The 15,697-nt window shown below is 45.7% G+C and overlaps 1 protein-coding gene across 3 annotated transcripts in view; it reads right to left on the bottom strand.

Moving 5' to 3' along the window:
• Positions 1-15,697, bottom strand: part of nova2 (NOVA alternative splicing regulator 2) — a 76,942-nt gene that overhangs the window by 5,830 nt on the left and 55,415 nt on the right. For all 3 annotated transcript variants that reach the window (XM_030395650.1, XM_030395641.1, XM_030395631.1), the window contains one exon: positions 12,267-12,433. In XM_030395650.1, the coding sequence (XP_030251510.1) occupies positions 12,267-12,433 (167 nt within the window). The remainder of the gene's footprint in view (positions 1-12,266; positions 12,434-15,697) is intronic.

Consider the following 15,697-nt stretch of genomic DNA (forward strand, 5'->3'; position numbering starts at 1 on the left):
AGAGAGAGGGAGGGAGGGAGGGAGGGAGCCGAAAAAGATTTTACCCATGAGCCCTTTCATCCTCTGCACTCCGCACTGAAACACACACACACACACACACAGTGTTGGTGCAGAAGTGGGAGGATAAACAGTGGCGTACAGTGATGTCTGATCCCCCCCGGCCCTAATGATCACATCTACCATCTTTACATCCAACTGATTCTCCGCTAATGAGCTTCTCCGCTCGCCTCCACTCCTCCTCCTCCTCCTCCTCCTCCTCCTCCGCCTGCTCCTCTTCCTTCCATGTTGTCGTTTTTTGTTTTTTTCCCCGCAGATTTTAAAGAGGTTCGGACCGCCGGTCGCTCCACGCGTAGCCTTCGCCATGTTTTACCGCGTCCAGTCTTTCAGCGCATTCAAACCTTTTTCATTTCTTTCTTTTCTTTTATGGATTTCTATTCTCTCCGTTCAATAAACCAAACCTCTCCTAACAAGGTCAAACACAAACACTCCCACACACACACACACCATCCGCTCCTGGAACCCGAAGGGCGTTTTAATGTGAAATCATCATCTTCATCCTGCTTTTTATTTAGCTGACGCCGTCGCTTCTGCTCGCTCTAATGGCCGACTCAGCCAGACAGCCTCCTACCTACCCACAATCCTCTGCTCCCAGCACCTCACACTGCAAAGCCGCCACACAGAGGAAGATTATGTGACAGTTGGCGGCGTGCGGGCGCTCGCTCCTACAGCGACGCCTCTTTCATGTTTCTTTCCCCCTCAGCTGCTCCGCGTTTCTGAAGTTTTCGGTTTCTTTCTTCGTGCCCTCGTCTCTGGTGTCTCCCTCTCTTTTGTTTCAACCCCCTTGAAGAGCTTCGTATCTGCCGGGCGAAAACTTTTCCACAAAGGAGAGAGGCGGAGAGGAGAGGACGGCCTGGCGTCCATCCAGCTGCTGACCAGAACGTCCTGTTGCTGCAGCTGCTGGGCCGAGGTCGAAGGTCGAAGCCAATCTCCCGCTCATGAATCCACTCAGGCAAACGCTGAGGAGGGAGCGGCGATGGGAAGTGTCGACTTCAGCAGGGATGTCGGCTTAGCGGATAATTCCAAATCAATGTCAGCAGCTGAGTGAGGTGATTTGGAACAAGTTCAGTTTGACAGTCGGAGCTTTATGAGCAGAACCGCTGATAGTTTATACTTTGAGAATGTTTTTCCAACATAAAAAGACAAAAAAAAACAACATTTAGAGGTTCTCACGGGACACTAAACCTCCAGACCGAGTGTTTTTAGGGTTCGGAGCTCATCAACAGCCTCTTCCAGCCGCGCTTATAATCAGGCTCTGCTCATCGCGACCTGACGAGGTTCATCTGGAGTTTCCTCGTGTTTGGGACGCCGTCAGCGGGAGCAGAGCGAAACGACTTTGAATAAACACACGCTTAAATTAGTCGGCGAATTCGGTTCCAATTCAAAGCGTAGCTGCAGCTGCTCGTCATCATCGTCGCCGTCGTCGTCGAGAGAAAGATGAATTCCTCGCCTGCAGCTGTGCTCGCGCTCCGTCTCTGTCTGTCTGTCTGCGACCTCGCTGCTCGCCATCCAACCACAACATCCTCCCCGAGCTCAGCAGACAGACAGGTGAGCCGCGGAGCGACGTCTCTAATTTCATCTGCATCGTCTAAAAAGCTCTTGAGGATGTTTCCCTACAAAATAAAACACCGGACGGGAGTTCTGATAAATAAAGCACAGAAAAAAACATCATGATTAGAATAAAAACAACAGGTTTTACGTGATCTGTGCTCAGGGAGGAGCCACCTGTAGCTTAATATGTCTTTTATTCTCTTTATTATTTCGCGTGTATGTTTTAAGGCATCCATTTCTTACAGATCACAGGTGTGTAAGAACCTGCAGAAGCATCCGTTATAAATCGAACATCAGCACGCCATCAGATGCGACAAACATTGTGACAAATGAGGCCACAGGTGGCAGAGAGAAGACGACGTTAAAACGCTGCAACTGAATAAATGTTGACGAGCAATTAAGAAGATTCGGCACAACATGGCCGCCTCGCAAATCTTCCTCAGAGCCTCCGGGTCGTCCTGCAGTCGCCGGCAGACAGACAGCGAGGCCGAGGGGGGCAAATGTCTGCTCTGCTCCATTAACCAGAGCATGTAAGTCATTTTGTTCATCTGTAAATGTGGATGTGTGTTGTGTATTTACGTGTGTGGCGTGTGTGTGTGTGTGTGTGTGTGTGTGTGTTGCATAGACAAGTAGCAGTGATAAGGAACGGGGTGCTGAGGTCACTGAGGCATGGAGATCTGAGAGAACAATGTCTCATTTAACAAACGAGGAAACTGTTAACAATCATGTCAGCAACCGCACACACACACACACACACACACACACACAGGCAGTATGTTAGAGACCTCGCCGCCTCTCGTCTCGTCTCGTCTTTCTGTCTGAATTTACATTTTCTGGAACCCTAAATCCGAGCAGAAACAGCTGACTTCAGTTCAGCCTCCGAGCGCCGACAGAGAATATTTTTCCCTCTAAGCTGGAAATGTTTCTGTCGGTGAAGACATGATGTGATAAACAGCAATCGAAATTCCTCTCGCTGAATAACTGATGACGCAGGCTCCGCATGGTTCAGTCTTATTGTCTCTCAGAGCTTCTTCACCTTCAGACGAGTCTAAACTACATCAGGGTTGTGTTGCTGTTGTTGTTGTTTTGCATCATCACGTCCCACAGAGCAACACAAACTCCCTGTAAATACATTAAACTCACATGTTAATATGAAAGATTTGTATTCAATCCTTTGTTAAGGAGAATCTAGTTCTTTCTTTCAAACATTCAAATGTGTTCATCTTTTATTTTTATACCTTCCAGCATTTTGTTTTCTGTCTAAAAACGTCAAATTAACATTTTTCTAACAGGTCAAAGCAACTGAACCTCGATTCAATCCCATATTTACCCAGGAAATGAGGAAATATTGTCAAAATTTGGTTCAACTCTCTCCGTCTCTTTCCTTCTTTTTCTCTCTCATCTCATCTGTCCCGTTTTTCATCCCTCCATCTTTACATTCTCGCCTCCCTTTCTTCTTCTGTCTCTCACTATGTCAGCGCTGTCACGGGCGCGATGACGAGTTGCTTTCAAACTTTGCATCGCGTTCCATCCAGGTCACAAAGCCGCCTGTCACTGGAGGCCAGCGCACACACACACACACACACACACACACACACACGGATAAACATACACACACACACACACACGGGTAAACATACACACACATGCATAGACACACACGACTGCGCGATCTCACTTGTACTCATGTGACAAAGGTGCACACAATCCCTGTCACGCAAAAATAAACAGATGATCACACACACATAACAATACACACATGTTCTCTGAGATGTACGTACACGCACACACACACACACACACACACACACACAGAGTGGAGGACAGGGGACAACTGTTGAGGCTGCTGGAGTTTGAACTTTGAAGTCTTAAGCAGGGACTTTAGCTTAATCTGGCTCCCCCTGATCCACGGGCTTAGTCGCCTCTCTCTCTCTCTCTCTCTCTCTCTCTCTCTCTCTCTCTCCACCACTCTGCCTCTGCCTCGCTCGCCCTCGCCCTTTCCGTCCCTCTCCCTCATCACCCCGTCCTTCTCGACCGTTTCATCATCCCTCTTTCTCCCGTTCAGGAGCACAGAAACCCCCTGCAGGTTTAAAAATAACAGCAGGACAGAAGAGCCGAGCGACAATGAGCGACATGCATGTGTACAGACACACACACACACACACACACACACACACACACACACTTGTGTATGTACTGCTTGTATCACTTGAGTTTACGTCTACACACTCAAAGATTTCAGGCATGATTTGCATTTTTTCATCCTGTGATGCAAACAAGTTGGGGAAAATACCCAACAGTCGTTCTCGAGTACAAGTAAAAATATCAGCCTAAAATAAAACCTGATATATTTTTCAGGTATCTGTTCTTAACTTTTCGACGTCTGAACACAAAATATCTGAACTTTCTCCTCCTCACATTTTCAGAACAGGCTCGATACTTTAGCCGCCTTCCCAAAAATCACCAGGCGGATTTCAACATCAGTGAACGGCAAGAAAAAGGCGTGTAGGGACAAACGTTCAGCTTCAATTAGCTTGGCAGAAATAGCTGCCAGGAATACTTTATTTTTGAGTACATTTCATACTTTATTACTCCTCCTTGAGTAAAGAAGTTGAATCAGTACTTCTACTTTTACCAGAATCTTTTTTTTTTTACAGTATCTGGAAGAGAAAAGTTTCGGAAAATGGAAAATACTCGAGTAAAGTACAAGAATCTCAGAATTGCACTAAACTTACAAACACAGTAAACACTTTATATACACAGAGACACATGTGAAGGTTCTGGCTCTGATCCTGTCCGGTTGCAAGTCTGAATCGTCTCCTGAGCAGAACTTTCCGCTCCTGAGAACATTAAAGTTGCAATTAAACTTTCAACAAGCAAAACAAAAACAACAAAAAAAAAGATCAAATGTTCCTGATTTATGAACAAAAATGAATCCGTCAGTGATCGACTGTCAGCTGCTGCCTCACACCGTGAATCACTCTTTCGGGCCGGCGCGATGCATCGCGCGTGTTTCCTCGACCCGCCTCGAACCCTCCGCTGCCTCCGTCGTTAAATGCAAGTCGTGCAGCCAAGACTTGTTCGAACCCACAAATCTTTAACGGCGGCTCCAGAAGTTTCCACAGATACCAACCATGTCCGGCTGAATCATGGGGACGAGAGCCGGAGTTTACAGTTTTGTTTTTCGATTCGCAAACATGCCGCGGCCAAAAGCTGAAGTCATGTTGTCGAAACGCTCCTCGCTCAGTCAGCGAGACAGACGTCAAACAAAACTCTCTCAATCGACGTGGAATTTTCCCAAATCCGTTTGCAAACCTTTCGTTTTTTTTTCTCACTCATAATCAAACACCTGCGAAAACTACAGGTACCTGCGGACATCTTTTTCAAAAGCAAGATGTCGGTGAATTTGATGCATGAGAACCCACGTTGTTGACGGTTGTTGTCCGCTTTTAATTTTTCTTATATGCAAAGATAAAGAAAGATCTGTATTCATTCGGTCATCAAAGACACAAGTTCATCATTTGTGTAATGCGCCCTGTTTGTTTCTGTGTTTTTAGGTCAGTGAGTTCTGAGTGAGAACTTGCTGCCAGTGTTTTTGGTCAGCGAGATTAATTTAAGACATTTATGAATTATGAAGTTTTCTAGGAGAGATTGATTGATGTCTGGCCAAGATGCACGCTGCATGAAAGTATTAAAAAAGTGTAGCTTCAGCGCCACGCGATGCTTTTTGATGCATAATATATCTAAAACACTTCCGTCTGCTGCGGAGTGTAAAGTTAACGTCATGTATTGTTACTTCAGTGTTGAAACAAGCTCGTGCAGGATATAGTTTCATGACAGGAGAGTTTTGTCTTTAAATGGATCCTTTTCCGCTTCATTTTTTTAATAAAACAATTGAGAGAACTGTCTGTGGAGCAACAAAGTCTGCAAGGGGTCACGAGGTTCTTACATTGTGTGTCAAAATAAGAGTATGAAAAGATTATTCTGCAGAGCTTTCCTTTCCTTTCCTTTCCTTTCCTTTCCTTTCCTTTCCTTTCCTTTCCTTTTCTTTCCTTTCCTTTCCCTCCCTGTGATCTTTCTGTCTGGAAGGAGGAAGGTCAAAAAGCACCACCTCCCTCCCTCCCTCCTCCCCACGTGGCAGAAATCTCTTTTGCATGTTCACTTTTTTTCTTTTTCGCTCACTAACGTCTGCGAGAAAACGTCACATCTGAACCTGATCTTTCTGTGCGTGTGAGTGTGTCTGCTCATCTGTATAGAACAGCGCAGAGCAGCGCAGTCAAATATGAATCACTGCGGCGATAATATGACGCAGGTACTCAATCAGCAGCGTTTGGAGCAGATAAGAGACACAGACAGAAAGAGAGAGAGGGAGAGAGAGAGAGGGAGCGTGTGATTCTGCTGACTCGGCAGAAGCTGCAAATCACAGGACCGACGGGAAAAAAATAGATAAAACGTTACGTAAGGAGGTAAGAAAGGAACACACTGTAAGAGACGCTCAGGAGTGTAAAAAGCCCTGATCCTCAGAACACAACGGTGTCTGGTTTGTGTCTTCGTTTTCTTGAATCTGTGAGAAAATATGCGACAGGGTGGAAGAAGTCGCTCGTACCGATGAGCCGGCAGAGATTTATCACACATTTCTGCAGCCTTCCTTCAGTTTCACAGAGAGTTTCGGCTCGCTGTTTATCCGTCCGGCCCACATGTGATGTCGATATACTGGACACAAATCACGCACTCCTAGAAAGGATCCGTCACAATCAATCCCCAGCAACAACGTCAACACAGAACTCCTCCCGACTCTCAGAGTGTTTGACTCAGTCTTTGGCTGGAGACGGCTTGTTTCGCCGCAGCCAGCTGAAGTCTTACACTCCCACCTCCTCATCATCTGACAGATCGGGCCAGGCTACCACGTTTTTTCCTGACATTTATGCTGAACTTCCTGTGCAGGCAGGCAATAACAGGAAGTAGGAAACAGGTGTTCGCGCCGGAGGTGAAAGGTCACAGGAAACGGGCCCTTTCTCCCCGCAGGAAGTGGCCGGAGGGAGCGGCTGTGGAAACAACCAGCCGAGAGTGGTGGATGTATGTAAAATGCTGCTGGTCGTGAGCGTTTTCACCTCTCGCTGCTGTTGTCATTACAGCGAAACAGCGTCAGAGTGCTGCAGCAGTTTTCAGCCTGAATAAAGGCCAGCGGCCAAAAATAGCCGCTGAATAATACCACAACAAAACCACAGGCCATTTACAGCTGATCTCACGGGGGAAGGCAGCCCCGGCTCCGCAGCGCACTTCCAAACACCATAATGCAACAATAACCGAGGAGAGGGCATGTTTTACTGCCAATATGAATACAATATTGATGCAGTAAGTAGGTGATGCTTCACTACATTACACATAAACACAGTACGGGAGGCCTCCCGAGTGCTTCGGCTTTTACATAACGACCGCTGATGTTTACGCGCTGCCTTTTCTTCAAAGATCGAATTGACAGAACGCCAGACACACTCGCAGGTAAACACAGATCACAGACGAGTTCGTTCAAACTTGGCCGGCGACGTTAAACACAGGATGGAATTTGGGTTTATCACTCGCCCAATCTGTCAGTTCGCTTGAAGCCTGAATATTCAGATTTTGGCACCATGAGGTGTGCGTAGTAACCAGGAAAGAAGCGTCACAGCAGAAACGAGTCGCATTCACAGGTGAGGGAGACGTCCTGCAGCGACGAGGACAAGATGACCAACATCGTGTTTCTTTTGTCGTAATTCTAATATTTATCTGTCACTCTTATGAATATCCATCGAGGGTTAGAAACACATGCAAGAACCACCGGACTCTTCCAGAACAAGTGAGGAGTTCTTTTATAAGAAAAACATGAATTCGTTGTTTTTTTCTACTACATATCCTCAATATAAACCTAAATATCAGACTAATGTGTCAACAGTCTGCAGCACAAACACATCAGAGCAGGTTGTTATGGATCCAAATATTAGAGACCACCTGTCAGTTTAGCTGAATCTACAAAGTAACTACGACTAAAGTGATCAAAAGTCAAATACATGAAGCCTTCCTCAAAACTGTACTCATGTATATTATTGGAGTAAATCTATGGACGGGTATCCATCGGTTTGTTGAGGTCTCGTCACTCAAACGTACTTATTTCCCTCCCTGAATATCTGATTGAGAGTAAACAGAGTTTGCTGCGGTGTGAACACAACGCTGGTGCATTTTACAAGAGTGAAACATAAGCAAACACAGAATCATAAAAATAATAAAAGCCCTGGATAAACCCTCCTCAGCCATATGTCATGTCAGCCCTCATTAGAGCGGGCAGGAGAACTCATCCAGCTCGTAAATCATCTCCTCCGCGGGTCGGCCGTCCCGCTATGTGGCCTTGAAGCGCGGCGTGTCGTCTGTCAGTGTCGTCGCCGCTCTCTGTTTTTCTTTCTATCAGCAGCTGCTTCTTCCAGCGACGCTCTCTGTCACTACGCAGCTGTCGGCTAACAAGAGTTCAGATCTGCTTCCAGCTCTCAGTCACCCACTCAGCCCGGCCGGGCTCTCCATTTTGGCTCCCCTCTCCCCCCCCCCCCCCCTCACTCTCTCTCTCTGTCTATCTAACTTCATGTCATCTTCGTCCACACTTCCTTCCTCTTCCTCCTCTCTCTCGACCCGCTCCCAGGGGTTTGACCAGCAGCACATGCTGCGACAGCCGGACTCTTGACAAGAAGAAGACATTTCATCCACAACCCCGAAAATACTCGACAATCAGCGGCTGCACCGGCTCATCTGTCAGGGGCGCACATGTGCATGACGGTGTGTGTCGACGAGTGTGTGTGTGTGTGTGTGTGTGTGTGTTTTCATATGAGGTCCATTCATCAGATGTGTTGTTTTGGTTACAAAACTGTTTCCACAGTGAGAGCAGCGCTTTAAAAAAATCTGTGAGCGTCGACCGAGACGTCTCAGCTTATCAGCGGGCCGCTGACCCTAAATGTTTACGAGAGTGTGTGTGTGTGTGTGTGTGGTCTGATGATACTTTACGGTAAATACAATCTACTAGACTTCCACTTCTTTGAGTTGGTAATTAGGTAGAGTTTGCACTCAAATAATGAAAATCTAAGAAGACCCCGAAAAATATTTTTTTACCGAGCTTCTAATGTGAAACAGAAACGCTGAAAAAAAAAGATTATTTTGTGCTTCTCGTGCTGCCAAACGCAACATTTGGCCGCACGAGAAGTCGAAGAAGGAAAACAAAAGCACTTGAACAACACGGTGCACTTTTAATCAACCTTTTATACCTCGAGCTTTCTTTATACAAATATTTGACATCGCTCACAGTTGCTGTTTCCAACTATTTGTCCAGTAAATTTGAAACAAATGTTTTTCAAAGCGGAAAGAAAACAAAAAATTTAATTGAATTATGTGTTTTTTCCTTCAGCTGATTTTGAAGGAGAGAACTCGGCCACGCAGAGTGTAGTTTTGTCAGAAAATGGCGGTAAAGGCTTCGTTAAGCTCTGCTGTAATGAACAGCTTAGAAGAAGCAAAGCGTCGGAAACAAAATGTGGAAACGGGAGGATCATGGGATGTCAACAATTTCTGATGCAATCCTTCAAAATGTGGATAAACATACGCTGATGGAAACAAAGCTTCTGCCACATTAATAGGAAAATATTTCTGTTTTTTCTGGCTGCGTTATCACCGAAAATACATCCAGCTCGTCTGGTTTTTGATCGCTGCTGAGCTGAAGTGTTCTTAGAGTGTCCATCAGGGTTCATGAGGTTATTTTAGAGTCAGGGGGGGTTTTCTTTCTTTCTCCGCGTCAACATGTGTGTATCTGATGTGTGTCGTCAAACCCATTCAGTCGCCCCCTCCGACGTGGTATAAATAGCCTAAAGAGCGACGGGGGGATTCGCCCGCTATTATAAGTGTCTGAATATCAGCAGCTATTAGCCTGCTTGTCTCCCCGCGGCTGCTCGCCTCGACCAGAACAGCTTTACTCGACTGTCAGTCAGCGTCAGACGACCGGGATGCAAAAACACAACACACACACACACACAAGACTGGATGCTAACTGGCTATCAACAGGGATCAGGACATGGAGGAGAATAATATGAAAAGAAATTATGTTATAGAGACTGTTTGACTAAAAGAGTGATATTTCTTTTATCTAATTCCCCGAAAACAAGCTTTAATGTCGAGTCAGACAGAAATGTATGCTGTCAATAAGAGTTGTCATATTAGCTAATTAATTATAGAAAATGATCTCAAATAAAATGATATATAATACATGTATGCATGTCTGTATATAGATTGGGTTTATCTCTATAAATCTAATAAAATGACATCACTCATGTCTCTACTGTGAGCAGTTTGTTAGCTTAGCTTAGCATAAAGACTGAAGTCGGGAGGAAACAGCTAGCCTGGCAACAAACTCCACCAACCAGCAGCTCTAAATCTTGCTTACTGGTCCATTATAACCAAAAGTTTCCGTTCCACTTGACTTTCTAGATACTTTAGGCCGAATGAGGAACCGCGTCGCTCTGAGGAGAATAAAAAACAGAGCATTTTTTAAACAATGAATAGAGAACAAAACAAGAAAAGGCACCATATGTGCAAACACAGCTCCGTTTCTGATATCTGCATGAGCCCGTTTGAGTTCAACTCTGCCGAGTGTGTGTGGGCTCGAGGACCGAGTGTGGGTGAGTTAGTGTGTGTGTGTGTGTGTGTGTGTGTGTGTGTGTATCCAGTATTGATTAATTATGCATGAAACTCTCTTCGTAACTGCACCTTAGAATTGTGTGCTCTGCAAAAAAGAAAATCCTCCGTCTCTGAGGGCTGTGAGTTGTGAGTGTGTGTGTGTGTGTGTGTACATAAGTCTGATAACTATAATTATTCAGGACTATAAAGGCGTAGCGCTCCTTCCCCTCCTCCACCCCCCCCCCCCCAAACTCTGCTTACGACAGAGAATGAGAAATCACAGCGGGGGGAGACGAACGCAACACTAACGCAACAGCAGCGCGACGAGGCGACGAGCGGAAAAAAAAACACAAAGTTCTGGGGAATTAAAACAAAAATTAATAATTTAGTCTTTCACTGTTTCCTCGTGAATACATTTCACATCTATTTACGCTGATTTAATTAAAACTAGTTTGTCTTTCAATCAACTTTTAATCATTTCTTCTTTTTAATTCCGTTGTGTGTCCGTGCCCACAGGCCTGGTCGACCGCAGCGGCTAGCAGGCCTGAACAGTCAATAGGTGGAAACAATGCCAGACCTGACCAATCAATAGGGAGCAATCATGAAGAGAGAATGATGATAATCACTTAAACAGGTTGGGATCATAATCAATGGCCGCACTAATTGTCCTCCACCACACAGCTGGTGTGTCGGCGCAGCATCAAGCTGCACGCTCAGCATCTTCTCAGCAAAAAAGCAAGTAGTGAAAAGTTGTGAAAGTTTATTTTTCTCGTGTTTTTAAGGCAAATTAAAGCCAAAAGATGAGAAACTGTTTGTGAAACTGTATTAAAAAAAAAAATGGCCGACAGCTCTGCACGCTTAACACACCTCCACACACCTGGCAGTGGATCTGACCGGGGGACACGGAGATGAGTGGGCAACAACGCCAAGACTGCACTCAACATTTCTGCGAAAACAAACAAACTTCTTCCAGCAGAAGATAAAACTGCAGCGATGATGTAATCACATCAAAATTCATAACAGAGCCGCTTCAACCGGCCGACCACGAGCAAACTGTGAGCGCAGAAGAAGACTGCACGGAGGTACGGCCAGTGACACATCATATCAATAACTGGACCAATCAGAGGACAGCAGGGAGAGTGTGTGTGTGTGTGTGTGTGTGTGTATGTGTGTGAGGGAGAGATGGTCAATGAAAAGGCTGACTGCTGCAGGAAGTCGGAGGGATGGAAAGTTAAAGCTCCATGTTTTTGATTAAGACACCCGTCACACAAAATTTATGTGTGTGCATGTGTGTGTACGTGTGTGTGTGTGTCTGTGTGCGCATGAGAGGGTGATCAGGACACTCGCTCACACTTCCTCCCTCAGCAGGAACCTGCTTCCAGTTGGCGTGTGGATGTTGAGGTTTCAGGCAAAGTGTGTGTGTGTGTGTGTGTGTGTGTGCGTGTGCAGATCGCATGTGGAGTTCATGTGTTCACACCTCTCACACTCCATCCTGTCTGAGTGGATATCATCTTCTCTCCTCCCGTTTCCTCTTTTCTCTCTCTTGTCCTCCCCCTTCTCGTTTTATCTCTCTCTCCGTTTCCTTTAATCACTTCTTCATCCTTGTCGCTCGTCCTGCCTTGTTTCTCATTTGTCCTCCCTCCCTCTCTCCTCTCTCCCTCCCTCCTCTGTTTACATGTCTGCGTGGTCGACTTTTTCCCTTTTTTTTTTTTTTTCCTCGCCTCATTCAGCTTCACTCAGACAGAAAATCACAGCTCGACCACAGAAACACACAGTTTATCCTTCCAAAGGCAAACACTTCCCTCCCTCTCTCGTCCTCACACACCCCTTCACCCGAGGCAGAGCTGGCACACACACACACACACACACACACACACACACACACACACATACAGAGTTTAAGGTATGGCCTCAGCTGATTTTGTTTTTTTTTCCTGAAACAGAACTCAACAGAACCACGAGACATTGAGACGGACCTGTTTGACGCGGTCGGGGTTGACGGTGGTCTGCGGCTGCAGGATGCTGACCGGCTCTGTCTTCTGGGTGCTCTGAGGCATCTCCCTCACCTTCTCAGCGATGAAGTCGTGGACGCCGTTCAGCGCCTCCACCGTGCCCTGGATCAGACACACCCGCTCTGTCGTCCCTGCAAACACACACACACACAAACGCAGACAGACGGGTCAGAACACGAGTTCAAGCAAGGAGCACACGTTTTCTGTCAGCTGCTGATACGAAAGTACTCAAACAGGTGGTTTCTCTGTAACGCTGGCAAATCAATGAATGATATTGCTGCTCATTATCGGCTAATTAATAAATGTGTTGTGTGTCAACTTTCACACAACAGTTTTTCTGTATTTAAGGTCATTTTTTTGTGATTTGCTCCAACAGCTGGGTGTAAACTCACAGAGGGCAGCTGAAGGTCTGATACGTGCAGAAGTCGGTGCCCCAGTTTCGACTCCAACAGTCGGAGCAGCCGACAGAATTGTTCTAATTTTATCATTATTCAATGTGCGGTTGAATAACATTGGATTTGACCCCGGCTCATGTGGCTTTTCAAAAGAAAAAACACAACAACTGAGAGAAGAGAGGATAGCAAGAAACCGTAATGATCCCCGCAGGGAAATTACTCTGCAGCAGCAGCAGCAGCAGCAAACAGTAACAACAGCAGAGAAAACAACACAACAAAACACTGAATTATCAAGAAATGCATTTAAAAAATCCAAGTGGAGAAAAGGAGACGTAAAACTTGAAGCTCGGCATGTTATATTTATATCAGGAAGCTAATCAGAACCTTGTAATTACATTCAAGATTTAGTTTTCTTTCAGCGTTTTCAGACAAAACAGATGAATAAATTCAACAGAAGTTGTGATTCTTGACCGCACACGTAGGACGCGACATTCAGAAAAAACACCAGCGTTCATATTTCCTCCGCAGCTTCTCCTCCTAAACGTATCAGCAGCGTTCAGTTTATGTCTGTTTCCAGGACTTTGTCCAATCAGGAAATTAGCTCCCTGGTCACATGAGAAATAAAACACGCCGCTGTGATTTCCAAACGTCTGCTTCAGTTTTGGCAGAACATGCGTGTAATTATTAACAACTGTGTCTTTATTAAGATTTATACCAGCTCCAAATAAAAAAAGGGCCGAGCGCTATCAAACAAAAGAGAAAGAGCTGTGGACGTTCAGAGCAGGAGAAACTGAGAGACGTGTTCACTGAGGAAAACTCAGAAAACTACATGTTAGCATCTGAGATTGTTTGTGCATTTATACACTGTATGTTCCAGCTCATGCACTTCCTGTTTCCTGTTTCCTGCGACCAGACACCCAGTGGTCGTTGTTTTGTCTCTCTGCTTGCGTACGTTTTTAATGAAACACTGAGGACGAGCTTTTGGTTTCAGTTTAAAGATGTTTGCATCCACTAAACAGCAGAAATCATGATGTCACCATATCAGATCTCCACAAAATGATTTTATCACGATATCTATAGAAAATGTACCCAACCTGAAAAACCTGCACACAATTTTTTTGCGTGTGTCTCGCTCTTGTCCGTCACCTCCTCTGAGATCATTTTGCGTGGCAGGACCCGCCACACTGTGGCAGCAGAAAGCTGACTAAAGGTATCAACTCCCGCTTTTATCTTAGTTTTAAGACAACCGACGTTAAGACGCGTTACCACCACCTGCTACGACAACACAAGGACGTAAAGAGACAGAAAACATCTAAGAGCTGCTGGATTATCCTCATGATTTCTTCTTTAAATATCACGATTATCGTCCGAACTGTAAGCACATGTAAGGACGAGCGCTTCGCTGTTCGCCCAGTGTGCATGTTCTGTTTATCCTTTACACAGAATGATTTTTCCTCACAACTGTCAAATAAACAGTGCGTTTTACAGGTTTGCATGTTTTTCCCACCACTCGCAGGCCAACCAGCCTCCCGTTCCATCACACTCGACATCAGGTCTGTATTAGGTTTGTTTTATCATTCACTGCATTACCTCACAACTATAACGGTTCCTTTATCTAACCCGTGGCTGCCTGGAACGATAACAAATAGTCACGATGCTGAAACGCAACAGTTTGCAGAAATCATAATGCTAAAATATGAAAAAAAAAAAACCCACAGATGAGTCCCATGCTGATGCTAAATGACTTCATGATGGACGAAAACGATGCAGGTTAAATCTCAGAGAGAATAAAGACGTCATAGTTGGATCCAGAGGGGGAGGTCACGTGACAGACAGACAGACAGGCTGACAGACAGACAGGCAGAGGGTGTAACAGAGGAGAATCTAGGCCAATGCAAAGCCTCTCAGTCCGTCTGTATCTCAACAACACGCTGAAAGTAAATCTCTCTTTATTTTCCCTCCCTCTTCTCTCTTTCCCGTCCTCACCCTCTTTCCCTCCTTCCCTCCTCGAACTCGCTTTAATGTCCCTTTTGTTTCCCCCGTTTCCTCCCCTTCCTCTCCCTCTTCCATCTCTCTCTCCCTCGACTCCAGTATTTAGTGGGATCTGCTCTTATCTCTGCTCAGCAGCGTGTCAGTTCGCACTTCCTGTCCGCTCCCTCTCCCCCTGCATTGTTGGACCGGCTCGGTTTGGCCCGGCTCGGCCCTCCGCGGCTGCACTGGGAGGAGAGGGATCGAGGGAACGAGGGACGGAAGCTTTACAGTGTGTGTGCATGTAGAAAGATCAAGAAGCCAAATCGAAGAGCTTTTTTATTGCTCCGGTTGTAAAGAAACTGTAAAAGATCAGCTGTGTTATTCGAATTCTGCACAAAATGTTTCTCATGACTGAATTCTGGGTGTTTTCAGTGTTTCTCATGACCTCACATGTGGACGGGGCCGAAACAATGGATCCTAAAAATAAAACACACACGCAGCGTTTGGGGCATTCGCATCATTTGGCCGTCTGGACCTTTAAAACGCCTGTTAGCATTACAGCTAGATTAATTCCCATTCCTATTTATACAGCGTGTCGACAGCAGTGACAAACACTCTCTGATGACAGCAGCTGAGTGCTTCAGTCCGAGCGGGTGACTACAAGCTAACAAATCACGCTAACTGGCTGTTAGCATGGCATGTTAGCAGCTTCAGGTGTAGCCACATGCTAACTGAACATTTCAGCCGCGTTCTGCATTTATTTCATCGTTAGAGAGCAGAATGACTGGTGGAGAGTGTGTGTGTGTGTGTGTGTGTGTGTGTGTGTTTGTGTACTGATACTGTGAAAACTGGGCTTCGCCTCTCCCCGACAGCTGGTGCCCGCTGGGTAATCTAGACTCGTCCAATCAGAAGCAAGGATTAGCAGGCCATTGTCTTGGCATGAGAGTGTGTGTTTGTCGTTTTTATGTGTTGCGATTGTGTGTGTGTGTGTGTGTGTGTGTATGATGAGTGTAATCGTAGCAGAAAAGG

The sequence above is a fragment of the Sparus aurata genome, chromosome 2, assembly GCF_900880675.1.
Source record: "Sparus aurata chromosome 2, fSpaAur1.1, whole genome shotgun sequence".
NCBI lineage: Eukaryota > Metazoa > Chordata > Actinopteri > Spariformes > Sparidae > Sparus > Sparus aurata.